Genomic DNA, 16,077 nt, shown 5'->3' on the forward strand with positions numbered 1-16,077 from the left:
GATCTGTATGGGTTCAATACCCTGTTACCCTGTATAAAGTCCTTAGCACATAAGATCTCAATACATTTGGTGAATGTTTACATCTTGAATATAAAAGTGAAAAGACTCCAGAGAGTTATTTAGTAGAAGAAAGGATCCATTTATGGTTACCAGGGAGACAGCTCTTACAGTCTTACCTGTTACATCTTCAAAGGATTGCTCACCTGAGAGGTAGAAAGGGGGTCCTCCTCTGGTGCTCAAGCTATTATACTCACCCATTCCAGAAGATTTCACCAACCCCTGCCCTGTCCTACCTTCCTGGGCAGTGGGAAAATTAAAAGTAGCTTAAGGAGTTGTTAAGTTAGCAATAAGTGTCCCACCAAGTATTGTGGACAAAAGTGTGGGTTTATGTTGGGAAGGGAGATGGTTGTCAGAAGAATTTATGGCTTAGTTGTTTTCCTAGAAGTGATGTAGGTGGGCTTTTGCTGCTCTCTTCACACTAATCTGAATCCGCTCACCATCAGGGGCCTTTGTGTCTATACCAAGAAGGTGGTCTCCCTGGTTTGAGGGGAGGTGGAACTGACGTCCCCAGCGGAGGATGGGGACCGAGGTAACCAGCCATATTCCAAGCGACATCTTCACTGGGTGGCTCTAGGTCGCCACTCCTTGTCTGTGTTCTCTAATTACCCCAGGTGTGAGGATATTCTCGTTTTCCCCTTTGTGCATAGCTAGATTCCTGCAGTTCTCAACCTGAACTCACAGGGCTGACAGCCTGATGAAACGGCTGGCCCCACATTAGCTGCTCTTGACTATATTTTGCTTTGGCTGTTGGAATGGTAGCTGGTTATCTAACTCCCTTCCAGTTGCTTCCATGTGAAACTGGCCTCAAAGAAAGGAGTCTGCTAATGCTGATGTATACATAATTTTCAGAATTATTCAGAAGTGAGTTGGAACAATTCTTTTATTCCAGAATTTTCTGATGTGTATTAATACGGAAAAAATTCCATGTTCAAGGGAGTTCAGAATATGCTGTGTTAAAAAGAGCTGAACAGTTTTCTTTTCTGCAAGATTCTCAGAGCCTTGAACATGATGGTGGGAACTGTGAATCTACAAGAAGGCAAATACAGTACCCAGTATCTCCCAAACTTACTTCACCACAGCATCCGTTTGAAAGACATATTCTGGGTACCAGTGTTTCTTAGGAGTACCTAGGGGGTAAGAACACAGACAAGGATCCTGACTACAAATCCAGCCCCACCACTTAATGTGGTCCTGAGCAAGGTGCTTAACCTCTGTACCTCGGTTCCTCATCTGCAAAGTAGAGATGATAATACCTATTGTATAGGTACAGGTTGTGAAGATTAAATGACCATCTATATACATCTATATATGTATCTCACATTACTAAGTGTAATATGTGTTAGCTATTGTTATAGCTATTTATTCAGCACTCTATTTACTAATGATATAGGCCCCATGCGCATGTCAAGTATAAACTCCAAAAGTTAGAGGAACTTCCTTGTGACCTTTCTACAATAAAAGGAACATCTGAACTAGGGAATAATATAGAGGCTTTGAGTTTGGGGGGACACTCAACAGAGTTTCCAGTTTAAATCATCTGTCTAGTCAGTATGGCCACAGTCATGATGAAATGAAAATGTTGACTTTGAGTAACTCAAGGTAAAATAAAAGAAAAAGGGGAAAGTGAACAGTGGCAAGAATTATTTTTATATTCATCTAATTTGGACTTGGTTGAAATAGAAAATGTCAAGTTGTGTGTAGTGTGTAACAGTAGACACCAAACACTTAAAATGGCAGTTTCCTGGATGGATGCTACAGAAAGAATGAAGTTGGTGGCTAATGTCTAGCTGGGGAAGAGGGTGAAAAGAAAGCCATATCAAGAAGTGGCTTAGGCAGCAAATGAGGAAGATAGCCAGTCATTCACTCAAACAGTGAAACAAATAAATGTACTTCATTCTCCAGGTAAAAAAAAAGATGGAGCTCTCTTTTTTCAGCAGTCCACAGTCAAATGGAGGACTACACTGTAAACAACAAACCATAATGAAATAAACTTAGAATAGAGGTACTAGCACAGTGTTCTGGCATCTCAGAAAAGGATTCCACTAAAAACACAGGAGGTGAATTTTAAATTGGAAGCCATGTCTCAGGGCTGGCCTGGCCCTGAGTGAACTGTTTGATGCCCTTTCACGTGTGTGTCTCTGTGTGTGTACAGTACAGGGGGGAAGACTTCCATTCTACAGCAAGTGATTCAATTTGGGAGGCTGTGGGTGAGCCACACCAAGTGAAAACGGGAGGCTTGATAGCTTGTCCTTCAACAGACCGGTCCAAAATGACTATATAAAGTAAATACCGTAAATCACTGTTGTCAGGGCGCACACTCCACCTCCTCCCGCCCTCGCCCACAGCCATCCTCATTTCCACACCCCCTCAACGGTTCGGGGAGAGCCCGTGGTCTAAGTAAACGAGAGGACTTCTGACTGTAATCCTAGCACGTCACTTTGTTGAAGGCAAACACGTGGTTCAGAGGGAACTTATAAATCTCTCCTCCCAGGCAAGATCGTGATGTTATCTGCTGGCAGCAGAAGGTTGCTCCGAGGGGAGCTTCAGAAGCTTCCGACGAGAGAGAAGAGAGAGGGAGGGAGGGCGGGAGGGCGGAGCAGGCAGACAGATACAGAGAGACCCAGAGAAAGGCAGAGAGAGCGAAGAGCGAGAGCGCAAGTGGAGGGGCATGGGGAAAGGGATGGAGAACACAGTGTAACGGTCTAGGGAGCCATTTGGGAACAAACGGGCTGCCTGGCTGCAGACAGGAGAAAGCAGAAGAGGGTCTATTTCAGGGTGCCAAGTGCCTGCCTACCTACCCGAAGCGAGAAAGTCCAAGTGGGAGAGACAGGAGAGGGTGGGACTCCAAGGGAACCCCTTCGCATCCCCTTAGGAATAAAACCCCCCGGTCCGCGATCTCCGGGGCTGCCGTTGCGGTCCGCAGGGGGTGAGAGCCACGGCGGCGGCAGCTGCTCGTCTGTTGCCGGGTTGGCGTTTGGAGCGCGAGAAGAAGGAGGAGCAGAAGCAGGAGGGAGCTGGAGGCTGGACGCGTTTGCGAGCGGCGGCGGCGGCAACGTGGAGTAACCGAGAGGCTCGGCGTGCGCCCGCCCGGGGGTAGGCCCCGGCGCGCCGCTCCGGGAGCAGGATCCTCGCCGCCTCGGCAGCCCTTGCGGCCGCTGCACGACCCGACCGAGTGCCCAGCGCCGTGCGAAGCGCACCCGCCTCCCGGCGGCGCGCCGGGCTCGCCCGCAGCGCGCGCGCACGCCAGCGCGCGCGCACACACACTCACACACACACACACACTCACACACGTGTGCGCTCCTCCGCTCCGGAGCTGCTGCTGCTGCTGCTGCGCTCAGCGCCGCAGTGGAAGGCAGGGCTGAACCGCTCCTTCTTTAAATATATAAATTACAGCCTGGGCCAGCCTCGGCGGCCCCCCTTCCAGCGCTCCCGGCGCCCCTCCCGTCAGTTCGCCAGCTGCCAGCCCCGGGACCTTTTCATCTCTTCCCTTTTGGCTGGAGGAGCCGAGTTCAGATCCGCCACTCCGCACCCGAAACTGACACACTGAACTCCGTTTCTTCCTCTTAAATTTATTTCTGCCTAATAGCCACTCGTCTCTTTTTTCCCCCCCATCTCGTCGCTCCAAGAAAACTTTTTCTTACTCCCCAAAGTTAGGGTTCCCCCTGGCCATCGTGTATTAATATTTCCCCTTTTGGAACGACTTGTATTTTCTTTTTAAAGGAATTCAAGCAAGATAGCTTTTCTATTGGACATTGACTCTCGACTGTTTGCAAAAGTTTCGCATTAAAAAAAAAAAAAACCTACCTGATCTGAACTTTGAGAGTTATTGGTTTCCTTTTTTCCTACTTTTTAAATTTTTTTTGTTTTTTTTTAACTTTTTCCACCTTTAAAAAAAATGCACTACTGTGTGCTGAGCGCTTTTCTGCTCCTGCATTTGGTCGCGGTGGCGCTCAGCCTGTCTACCTGCAGCACGCTCGATATGGACCAGTTCATGCGCAAGAGGATCGAGGCCATCCGCGGGCAGATCCTGAGCAAGCTGAAGCTCACCAGCCCCCCAGAAGACTATCCCGAACCGGAGGAAGTCCCCCCGGAGGTGATTTCCATCTACAACAGCACCAGGGACTTGCTCCAGGAGAAGGCGAGCCGGAGGGCGGCCGCCTGCGAGCGCGAGAGGAGCGACGAGGAGTACTACGCCAAGGAGGTTTACAAAATAGACATGCCGCCCTTCTTCCCCTCGGAAAGTAAGTACTGTTTTTCGCTTCCACTCCCAGAGGTTTAAGCGCTGCGCGGAGCTCTCAAAAGCGCAACAACTCCAGGGATCGCCCTTCCCTCTCTGGGTCCCCGCTCGCTCTTTTCCCCTTCTGCTGTACTTCGTCCCACCCACCCCCTTTCCAGTTCTCTGCTTGAGAAAGGTAGGCTTTAAAATCTTGACTTTCTACTTTATTTTCTCCATTTCTCCCTGCCCCCAACGCCTCAGTCCTTTCTAAGGCGTTATTCTCTTTGACTCTTCCCCGAAATTCTTTACCAGGCCACCAGCTAGGAGTCAGCCTCCTCTGTCAAACTGGAGGCGCTCCCTGGGGCAGAGTTAAACTGGGAAATCCTGGTAGGTTTGTTTTCTTTGCTCCGATTGGCGTGGAGCCCGGCGAACCGGTGCACGAAGGGTTAAAAAAAGTGGCTCAAAACTAGCCTCTCCGGAAGGCGCCCCTTTCCTGCCGACCTATCAGCTGGTTCCCCAAGCCTCCTCTATTGTCTGTAACTCCCCGAAAAATGTCAGCATCGCCAAGACAAAACCTGATTTGGAGACTCCTCGGGAAACCTACCCCAAAACCTCAACTCTTGAACCGATTGCCATAGCTAGGTGTTTACATTCCCCGAAGGCGAGGTCCTGTAACCAAGTCCCCTTTTGATTTCACCTGGAGGGGTGGAAAGAAAAACTTCGTTTCTGACTATATTTAAAAGGTGTTTCATCATGTTAATTTTATAATTCGCCCAAATCTGCCTTCTTAAGATAGCAGATCACTTTTCTGACGCGTTTGTCGTTTATCTTTCTCACCCTTGAGCCCCTTGCTCCCTGCCCTTTCATAGGCTTCCTGCAGTTACTTCGATGCATTCCTGAATCTCAGAGTAGAAGACAGCCGATTTTTTTTTTTTTTTTTTTTACTGACTTCTCTGAGGGCAGTGTCCTCAAAACCAGCTGGCATACAGTAGCAATGGGAGTGAAATGATTTATTGTGGAGTTCCTTGGGAGGAAGGGAAGAGGACAGTTAGATTAGAATTTTTCCCAAGTTCTTAAAAAAAGAAAGAAAAGAAGAAGCATCCAGTGATACCTGAGAGGGTTAAATACCAGGAAGAAGAAGAAAAAGAAAAAAAAAATCCGCTTCGACATTTGCGTATTCCAAATCCCAAGTCGTAAACTTTTCATTGGCCGTCCATTTCTCTCCTCCCCTTTCCATGTCCTATATACTCACTGGCTGCCTTCACAAAGTCTCTGTGTCTTGCCTAAATAGATAATATGGCCATCTTGGTAATTTCATCCTAGAGGTTCTAATTGCAGGGTGGTGCTTTTCTTTTTTAATATTTATTTTTAGTTTGACAAGTCCTAGCTGTGTGACTTGCCATGTCTTGTACTTGATGGTCTCAGAATGTCAGCGGATGGATCTAACCCCTGTCTTCCTGGCAACCTTTCCTCTGCTGCAGCTTCTCCTGTGCTTTTTCAAGAGCAGAGCAGATGCAGGAGATCCTGGCAAGCAGGATGATTTTATTGTTGTAATTATGGCACCATCCACAACAGTGGTGATAAATCCGCTCCACCCTGCTTATTCCCCTCGGGAAGTAAAGCTTTCTACCTGGGGCGGAGCCAAGGAGATATTAGGCAAGAAAGTTCATTGTAATTAGTCCAAAACCATTGAGACCGAACAGAGGGTTGAGTCAGTTTGCTTTCTCTTCCACGTGCATCAGTTCTACTGGTGTTTGGGCAGACAGGCAAGTACAGAACCTGACCCAGTCATCGCTTCAATGTTTACCTGCAAAAGCTCTAATGAACAGCCAGCACTTTTATAACAGAGGAGGTCTGATCGCATCATTAGATAGGTGTGTGGAAAGAGCAAGAGCAAGTGGAGAGAGGATGTTCATTCTTTGTTCTTTCAAACACACTTCAATCCAAAGAGCTGACATGATCCAACCCAGAATCATGGTATCACCAAATTAGAAAAGTTCTCAGGTTATTAGGATTTCAAAGGATGGCATCAAAGATCAGTGTGTAGATTCTCTTCTCCATCCTACCCCCAGCCACCAAATAAATTAAACGTCTGATAAGTTCAGTATGAAAAATATACTCCTTAAAAGCCTCCTTAAAGCCTGTATTCTCTGTATGAAAGTTTAGGAGCAGAAAGCCATATTAATAGCAGGTTTGATACTACTGTGCGAGGACTGTGCATAATTTTATAGAAAGTAGGTTAACTGATTTTCCAGCACTTTCTAGGTATACTGGAATATAGTGAACCCTTCCAAAAGAAAGGAAGAAAAGAAGAAATCACTCCACCGTATTTTTAAAGAGCAAACTGAAAGTACAGCATTGGCTTCTATACCAACTTTGCCTCTTTAAGATTTTTCCGCCTGATTTTTAACTGGGCCGGCACTGAAGTGGCTGTGAGGAGGGAGTGTGCCTGTCATTTCTTGCAGTGAATCGGCGAGGGTCATAAGCCCCAGAGATGAAGGCATGGGAAAGATCACTGGTTCATTTTTTACCACCAACTTATTAGCGTTCAGGGAGTGACTTCAGCTCAAATATTACAAATATGCTCTAATTATACTCAATGAGCTGTATATCATTACAGATTGCTGATAGCCCTTTGTGGGACATTTTATATAGTTCAGACTAAATATTTTTAGCAATGTTGAGACTTAAAAGTAAAAATATAAAAGATATTGTATATGCCCTCAGGCATATTTTGTCTTAAATATTATCCTTGGCCCAGGATACTATATAAATACAGTAAATATGAATAGAACTGGCCAGGTGCCAATCTCCTAGGATGAATTTTAGTCAAGAAGGTATTTATGGGATATAAATAATACTGTGTCAACATTTAAAGAAGGAGTCTGATTAGTTTTGAATTTATTCATATTGATCTTTTCATAGGCTGTTAGTTTAAGGCTCAATGTGTAGTTATGCTAAGGTTTACCGATCGTTTACCCAGTGGGAGTTAGTGGACGTCTAGTCCTTTGACAATCCATTTGAAGTTCAAGGCACATCTATTCAAAAGACTGTGCACAAGGCTTTAGAAATTTACTAAAGGTGACTCCATTAACTAGAGTAAGGATCCAAATGATTGATGATTCAAATCTGTAGAGGCTTGGACAATCAAAAAAAGGAAGAGACAAACGTTTCATTTTCTTTCTTTCCTTTTCCTTTTTCATTGTAACAATTCAGGCACACGGTGTGGTTTTAATGTGGTGATTTTGCCCCCCTCCCACACCCTCAGGGAACATTTGACCATGTCCAGAGACATTTTTCATTGTCAAGACTGGGAGTAAAGGGCTGCTCCTGGCATTTAGTGGGTGGAGGCCAAGGATGTTGCTGACCATCCTAGAATGCACAGGACAGGTTTCCCCCATTCCCCTAACACATCAAAGAATTATCCAGCCCGAGAGTCAATAATGCCCATGTTAAGCAGCCCTGGTAATCCAGGTATTTGTTTGGGGTTACTTGAATTCTGCTAGTAGTACCTTTTTAAAAGTAGTAACCTAAAAATAAAATATCTTTATGATCAAAAGGACATTAAAATGAAAGCATTGACTAGAAAGAGAAACAAAAAGTTATCTTAATTAAATGGGAATATGAATTGGACCATTTTTTATGGCATATACTTTATTATGAAGATCTGGAAGCTCCTAACTTAGAGACATCAAAATTTCCCATTCATTTAACCTAAGTAATGGTGTTGCCCCACCCAGCAGTAACTTCAGTCAGCGCCAATGTGATGTTAGTCAGAGCAGAGAAAAAAGAAATGAGGAATTACCTCGGGGGTTCCTTGCAAGGAAAATAAGCAATTCATGTTGATGGAGAGTAGAATCTTCAAGGTAGGCAACCGAAGACAGTAAATAATCATGTTGGTTTATTCTATCATGTTGAATTAGATAAACTAAGATATACAGCCTGAAACATCACAATAGGTTTCCTTTGTAATTGTTTCACGAGCATGTTAAACATTTAGTACCAAACAATCTCCTTTTCTATTTCCCCTGTAGTTTTCCAAGTGAAATCCTGGAATGTAGAGTGAATACCAATAGCACTATGGCTGGGGGGAATGCAACTGAGGATTCTGGTCATGGATATGTCTTTCTGTATACGAACTGCTGGACTCTTGACCAATTGCCCAATGAAGGAAAATATCAGCAACTGCTAGAACATAGTGATATTTTTGTTTTCTGTTCAGGGATTTTACTTTTTAAGATTCTCTGTGTGAGAAAAAGAGAGACAGAAAGAGAGAGAGAGAGAGAAGGAGAGAGAGAGATCAAAGGAAGGCAGACAGACTTGAACCTCTTGACTTCTACAATGACTGAGTTATTAATACACAGCAGACCAAACTTTATTCCTGCATTTTTATTGCATCATTGCTTGTACTAACTCTAGTGCCTAATTGTGGTTACATTTCACTTAGGCCACATTCTCTTTCAGGATTTCCTCTTTTCTTTCTTTTTCTTTTCATAGACTAGGAAAAACCCTCGAAGAAATATACTGTTTATAACCGAAGCAGTTGGGCAGTCTTTGTTGCCAAGTGAGGCCAGCCAGCTTCAAGCCTCTCCTGAGGAGTCTCCATCCCAGAGGGGCTGGGCTTTGCAAAGCTGGAGGGGCAGGTGGGAACCGCTTGACCTGGCAGAGGGACCTAGAGCCCTCTTTGTCTCCACAGCGACCCCTGGGGGCTCCTCCAGGAACTGCACTTTTGAATTAGGACGTGTCTCTGGTGAAAAGATGCTGATGTAACCTCGTCACAGCATCTTTCATATAAAGATATGAAAGAATGACAGATCATTTTTCCTAGAGAAAACTGAGATGTGAAAAAAGGGCTAATGACTCACTGCTGATCCCACATCAAATCTGGGTTAGAACTGAGGAGGTCACCAACTCCTAGGCCTTCGTCCAGAGATTACAACACACTTCAGGCTGCATTTTTAAAGATTGGGGAAAATAGAGTGGAGCAGCCTGGCCCTGGGAGAGATGTGCAGGCCGACCACCCACCACTGAGGGTTTGACTGTGGTCTGACTCCTCCCTCCCCTGGCACCACTGCCACCTGCTTTATAGGTTCAATAGTAAGGTGAGCAGCAAGCAAGGAGACTGCATGGAAGTGCTCTGGACCAGCCCTTTCAGCTATCCCCATGTAGCATTTCCGGTACTGAGGGATCCTGGACAGAGAATTTGGTTTGGCCAGATGTTCTTGCTCTGCTCAGGCAGAAGGGTGTATTCCACTTTGCAGATTCTGAACAGCTTGATGAAATGTGCCTCTGGCCGAGATAAACAAATGTTTCCATTGTCATTTTGAAACCAGATGGTGTGCTTTTGTTTCTTAATATTCTTTAAACAAAGATGGTTTTTAACCTAGGGATTCAACTTTCTCCAGGTATTTTAAATTTAATAACATGCTAGGGATTCTTCCTGGTGGGTTTGTTTAGACTGAAAAGCTTGCTTCCGTCATTTGTTTAGGAGAAATTCGCATCATGCCGCCACCAGAAGTGGATTTGGGGTGTTGTCCCTCTTTTTGTTTCTTCTCTAACCTCTATCTGAAAGTGGGTGTTGAAGTGCGCTGCACTGTGACCACCCCCTCACTTCCGGGGGTGGCTTGGGCATAAAACTCCCCTTGACCTCTTCCCCACAATGTCTGAATTGTCTTCCTGTTCTGCACTATACTGGAATATCTGCATGTATGGAGGTTAACTTCACTTAACCAGGCCTCAGTTTCTTCACTTAGAAGGATGAAGAAGGACTGAGGAGGACGTCTGTAAAGAAGCACCTAGCTCTGCTTCTGGCACTTAGTAGGACTTCTTTGCATGGCAGCTATTAATCACTGAATCTCAAATCCTTAGTTTTCAGATGCACCATTATTTTATGTACCACTAAGACAGAAGTATTACTGACAACTGTAACGTGCCATTGCTTACAAGAGATATGAAAAAAGAGATATTTTAGAGATATTAAAATTTGATTGAAAGTGATGCCCTGGGAGCCACTTCCACTAGCCTGAGGTGTCTTGGAACTTCCCTCTCATTCTCTTCTTTGTAACTTTCACTCAATGGATCTATTTCCCTTGCTCCCTGGGATTATTCCTTCCATGACCTTTACCACTTAAGGGGCTGGGAACAGAGACTGTCAGGGCTGGTAAGCTACCATGTCTAGCACTGTCTATTCCTCGTATATGAAGGCCTTGAAGGTTTAGGCTTCTTAGGTAAGATTTCAGATTTCTTAGATAACAGCCAAGAGCTTTCAGGATCTGGCCCCTCCTCCTTGCTCGGCCCCACCTCTCTTTAAATACCTGCATGAAAACTACACTCCAGCTACATTATCCTCTTTGCCTTTACCCAAATGAGCCATTTATTTTCGTGCCTCTGGGCCTTTGTTTTTGCTATTTCTTCCACTGGGAGATCCATCTTTTAACTCCTTTAAACATCCTTCGAGTTTTACTCAGTTGCTGCCTCCTTTTGAAACCGTCTTTGATTTTCCTAGTCATATTTAATTAGCTCTTCCCTTGCCCTCTCACAATCCTGATATTCATCTCTAACTCGACTTCTGTTCTTTCGCTGTAGGTAAAATCTGGCTGTGTTCTGACCTGTCTTCTTCATTGGTTCATAAACTGCCTCAGAACAGAAACTGACTCTGACTTATCTCTGTTCTTACAGAAACTGGCACATTGTATTTGCTCAATGAATGCTTCATAAATGAATGAGCATTTCCCTTTAGAGAATTAGATTGAACCACCGGAAGAAGGATGTATGAGTTCAAAGCATTAGGATCAGGAAATGTGGAGAGATGAAATCTACTCACCTTTGTTTTCAGGGAAAATGTGCCTGATGCATCACATCACTTTGCTAAAGGTGATAGAGGCTTCTCATAACCATACATTTCCTGTTTCCAGTTTCACAGATAATAATGAAAATGATGGTGATAATGATGATGATGAAAGCTAACTTTCACTGGGTACATACTGTGTGCCAAGCATAGTTTTAAATATTTTACACATATATACTTATTTAATCCTTACGAGCAACCCTATAAGGTCCTTAGGAGTATTTTCCCTGTGACTTATGAGGACATGGACACAGCTATTTCTATCAGTGATGTCTTATTGGAAGTAAGGCTTTTAGTTACCACAAATCATAGAGACCAGGACATGAAGAGCATGACTTTTCTGGCCCTCTTGCAAAATGATGTAACATAACCGTGAGAGAGTGGTGGCTTTCCTTCTCCTACCGGAAATCACATTCATAGGCTCTGGATTTTTTCCCTAAAAAAGGAAATAGACCTGTGAAGACTTGCATACAACCCTGGATCTTCTTTCTTGCCTCTCACACATTCAGCTCATTCAGCTTTTGTCTCTGCACTTGGTTGACATAAAAATTGTGATTTATCAAGTCTCTTGGTCTTGGTCTTTAACTGCAACCATTTTCTCCCCAAAAGTTTTGGTAAATTTGATTGATAGGGCATTCATCTTATCTCTTTCAGAGAATTCATTTATTTGGGAAGGCAGGATAGTGTCATACAATGAGCATGGACTTTGGAGCCAGACCGACCCAATAAGTAAAAGAAGGAGCATAAATAGCAGGGAATTGCACAGTAGGAAGCTCAGAGGCTGAAAAGGGGAGGTGGCATCAAAGACAAGGAGTCCTACTCCAGGCCTGTGGCAGTTGTTATAATGTGGTCTTGTTCGGTTGGCAACTTGGCTGTCTCAGTGTAATTTAGTAAAACTGCCTCATTGACATTTAAGTTGCTTCCTGCTGAATTCAGATCTGCCCTTAGTGGCTTTTTGGCCAGGTTGAAACCCCTTCACTTAACCTGACCTCAGTTTCTTCACTTGTAAAGATAAAGAAGGTATTACCTTCTCCCTGGGGTTGTAAAGGATGGACAATGGCATGTACAAAGAAACACCCAGTACAGCTGCTTCAGGCTGCTTAGTAAGCCAGCTTTGCACAGCAGCTATTCATTCACTGAGCCTCATCGAATCTCCAACCCCATTAATTTTAAGATGCACCATTATTTTATGTGCCACTAAGAGAGAAGTATCATTGCCAATTAATTATAACATACCATTGACTATAGGAGAGAACAGGGATTTTAGAGGTATTAAAATATGAAAAATAGGTGAAATCCCGTAAATGTTTGTGGAATGAAAGAGTAGCAGCAATCCATGTGCACAGAGCACAGAGTGCTATACTAGAAGCACATAGAAAATAAAACTAAGTGTAGGTGTGATATCTGCCCTCAGAAAACTTTCCTTTGTAGTAAACTTTAAGAGTCGCCAACTCATAATATCCTCCTCTGGAATCAAGAGCACGAGGCCCACGTATGTGTTCCTCCCAGCCAGCATGTCTTCCTATGCATGCTCAGTGTATTAATTTTCAGTTCTGATTTTTTTGACATCTCAAAATGTTTCCAGTTGTTTCGAAGGGTATATCAATTTTTAGGGAGAAATGTTTAAATTATTTTAACAGATCTCTCTGAATAGGCATATGAGTCACATAGCACTCACCTCTTTATCTTTCTGGGCCATAAAGTCTGAAATCCAACAAAAGACGAAGGGAATGCTGTTCCTAAAAGGCTAACATGCAGAGGGGGCTTCTGTATAATGTGTTTCTGGGCCTGGTTTGGCTCCTCCTCGCAGGTCCCCTGTCTCTCATCACCTCCCCTGGTGAGAGTCTCTGCTGAGAAAGAAGCCAGGACATTTGGAGTCAAGGCTTAGCCGGGTCAGGCAGCTGCAGTTGGACTCCGGTAGACCTCATTCCACCTCCATAAGCCAGCACCAGCCACAGAAGTTTCTTAGCTGTCAGGTGATTCATTTAAAAAAGGACATTAGCAACGAAATGACATTAGGGAGTAGAAGTCGCAAGAAGATGGATGAGAGGAGAGGAGAGGGTGGTTAGGAGTCACTGCAAAGAGGCTAGGAAGAAATGAAAACTTGGGAGGTGATATCAGAAAGGAAAGGCCACATGTGGCCTTGGGTCGTTGTTAACAGAGCAAGATGTTCTGTGCGTGAGGTAGCATCCTGGCTTTCCCCGGGGCAACCGAGTAAATCCACTTCAGGGATGAGAGAAACCAGTGCTGTCCAAGAGGAGTTGAGTTTACTGGGTTCAGCATCTGTTAGAAGGAAGGAAAGCCTCATGGTGCTGAGAAAGCTATCTTTGTGGACCAGGACCATCCTTTCATCCTCTCAAATGAGCACTTGGATTTGTTGCTGCCTGATAAGTCAGAAATGTGGGGCTTAGGTGTTCCTTCCACCACAACAACTTGAAGAACTTCAGGCAAATGGAAAACGCTTTCTGGATGTTGGGAAGCCCAGACATCTGAAAGTAGTTCAAATGCATTTCTAACTTCCCCGGCCAGCTGTTTGCTCTCACATGAGCGTGTTCCACATGTCTCTGTTCGCGGACACAGTGTCACTCTTCCTCTGGGCCTTCCTAGCTGCCTACACATTGATAATGATGAAGCAGGCTAGCCCTGAAGAAGAGACATTGTGTTTCTGAAAGAAGAGTCATGGAGTAGCTATTTGAAAATAAGACTGCTTTTTTGGAGATGTTTGTTTCTGGAAATACTGTAGCATCTTTCCAGTCTCATGAAAGCAAAACAAAAATGTTGTGACTTAGACCTTGGCTCTGTTCGCTTGGCTTTTCCTATGTGACCCACACTACACTGACAAATACCACATCTGTCTTGACAGGCTAGTTCGTAAGTAACGACTCATTCATAACTTCAGGCTGCTGTAAGAATCGTTATTTGTAACTGCATCTTGTGAACGAGAAGGCACAGTTTGGCTTTGAGGAAGATACTGAAATGACCACAAGTCCACTGGTCTTTGCAAACCTATGAGGAAGCACTATCTAAAGAGAATACAGTTATTTTTTTAATGCATTTGAAGAGCACTAAAATATTTATTGTTGCCAAAACAGAAATGGGAATTTTCTAGGAAATATGACTTAATTTTTTAATTTTTGGATTCATTTCAGTGTGGGTAATTTGATGTTTCTTAGACCAAAGTCATCAGGGATTATTCTCTCTATACCATACATAGCAGTAAATTTTCCATTTCTTCTATTTGGAGACTTTATTCTTATTTTGTCATTTATTTCCCTATCCTTTGACTTAATCTCATTGTCACTTCTGCTTCGATGTGTTAATGACAGTACCATTGAAGTTGTTTCTACTTGCTTTGTAATAAACTCTTATAATTAAGTTGCTAAATTAAGACCAAAAAAGGTAGATGACTTATTCTGATTCTGCTTTAGAAGGAGAAAAAAAATATCACAGACTCAGGACATTTCTTTGCAGAAGATGGATGATTTGGTAAAGGAACTGTCCCCTTGGAGGTCTGTCAGGGGTTTCCGTGGGGAAACGTTTCCACATGCAAGCTCATACCTTGGCATTTGGGGCTCTGGAAGTTCAGGAGAGGGAAACAGGGAGGCGGGTACCAGACTCCTGGCTTTTACCCTGAAGTAGCCAGGCAGAACCCAAGCTAAATTATGGATTTCACCTCTGGTTCTGAAGCAGCAGTTCCTGTCCTTAAATATGTCTGTTAAAAATCATGTTGATTTGAATAGTGATTTAGCATTCATCTGTACCTCCTCATACTGTTAAGCCTTAGGTTGTTGGATGTTAATGGAAGTTACTGGTCAGATCTGTGAACTAAGTCCTGAACAGCCACTGTTTCACCTACTAAACTCGTACTTTTCTCCTCCAAGAAATGAGGTGACTAGGGTACTAGTTTGTCTTGGAGAGAGCTATCTTTCAGAAGAATTCCACTGTCGGAAAATATCACCATCAATAACGAAACTATGTGTACAGAGTCATGTCTTATTTCATTAATTTTTTGGCACTAGTACCTGAATCCTAGAAAGAGGGTCTTGAGCCAAGCTGACCCCAAGTCATTATACATTTGGGATCAGCAGTTTGCCCTTTCGCAGTAACATTTGTGGGAATTCTTTAAGTAGAGTAGAAAAACTCATAGCATAGTGTCGGGGGGAAATGATAGCACCCGCTTATGGAATTGTACCATCACGAGAGAGATGTCCGTGTGGCAGTCTTGGGAGGAATTGAGGCAGGGGCTAATTTGACACAAAGTTTGCCTGAGCATTTTTAATAACATTTAATCCTGCTTAAGATATCAATGCAGGAAGAATGGCTTTATCTTTATCTCTCTTATAGACACTTTAACACTACACAAAACCACTACTTACTCAGAACAAACAGCTCTTATGAGGGGATAATTTTTTCTTGATCCACCTGGTTGGGTTGTTTTCAGGTCAAATGAGATTTTGGAAAAGGCCTTTCTAACCTATAAGTCACAAAGGCCTACACCAGTGGTTCTCGAATTTTCCCGTGCAAAAGAATCACCTGCAGTGCTTATTATAAACGCAAATTTCCAAACCTCTGTCCCCTACCCTCCATCCAGATTATTTATCAGTAGTTTTAAGGTCGGCTCCAGAATCCTGCACCTTGACAAGAAGGCCAGCTGATTCTCAGGCAGGTAGTTCAAAAATACTCTGGAAACACTGCGTATTTTTTGTTTTGCTGGTTTATTTCTTAGCTGTGTCATCACAGGCAAAAATGAAGCCCAACACTTTTATGGTTAACTTCATCTTCTCTTAGTTATTTTAATTTAAATGCAAAATTTTAATTCCGGGACTGTTTCTATCTTGTGACTTCTATGAGCCATGGTCTCCCATTATCAATTAGTGAGTGTCCAAGTACTTCTAAAAACTTTATTTCTCTAAGACTGTTAATGTCTCAGATTTTTCATAGGATTTCACATTTT

The 16,077-nt window shown here is 43.6% G+C and overlaps 1 protein-coding gene across 3 annotated transcripts in view; it reads left to right on the forward strand.

The window, feature by feature from the left end:
* The first annotated feature begins 2,561 nt into the window (after positions 1-2,561).
* Positions 2,562-16,077, forward strand: part of TGFB2 (transforming growth factor beta 2) — an 84,690-nt gene continuing 71,174 nt past the window's right edge. The window contains exon 1 of one of the 3 annotated variants that reach the window (XM_014849873.3): positions 2,562-4,301. In XM_014849873.3, the coding sequence (XP_014705359.1) occupies positions 3,956-4,301 (346 nt within the window). In that variant the 5' untranslated portion in view covers positions 2,562-3,955. The remainder of the gene's footprint in view (positions 4,302-16,077) is intronic. The other 2 variants (XM_014849872.3, XM_014849875.3) reach the window with 2 other exon arrangements.

Source organism: Equus asinus, chromosome 30, assembly GCF_041296235.1.
Source record: "Equus asinus isolate D_3611 breed Donkey chromosome 30, EquAss-T2T_v2, whole genome shotgun sequence".
Classification (NCBI taxonomy): domain Eukaryota; kingdom Metazoa; phylum Chordata; class Mammalia; order Perissodactyla; family Equidae; genus Equus; species Equus asinus.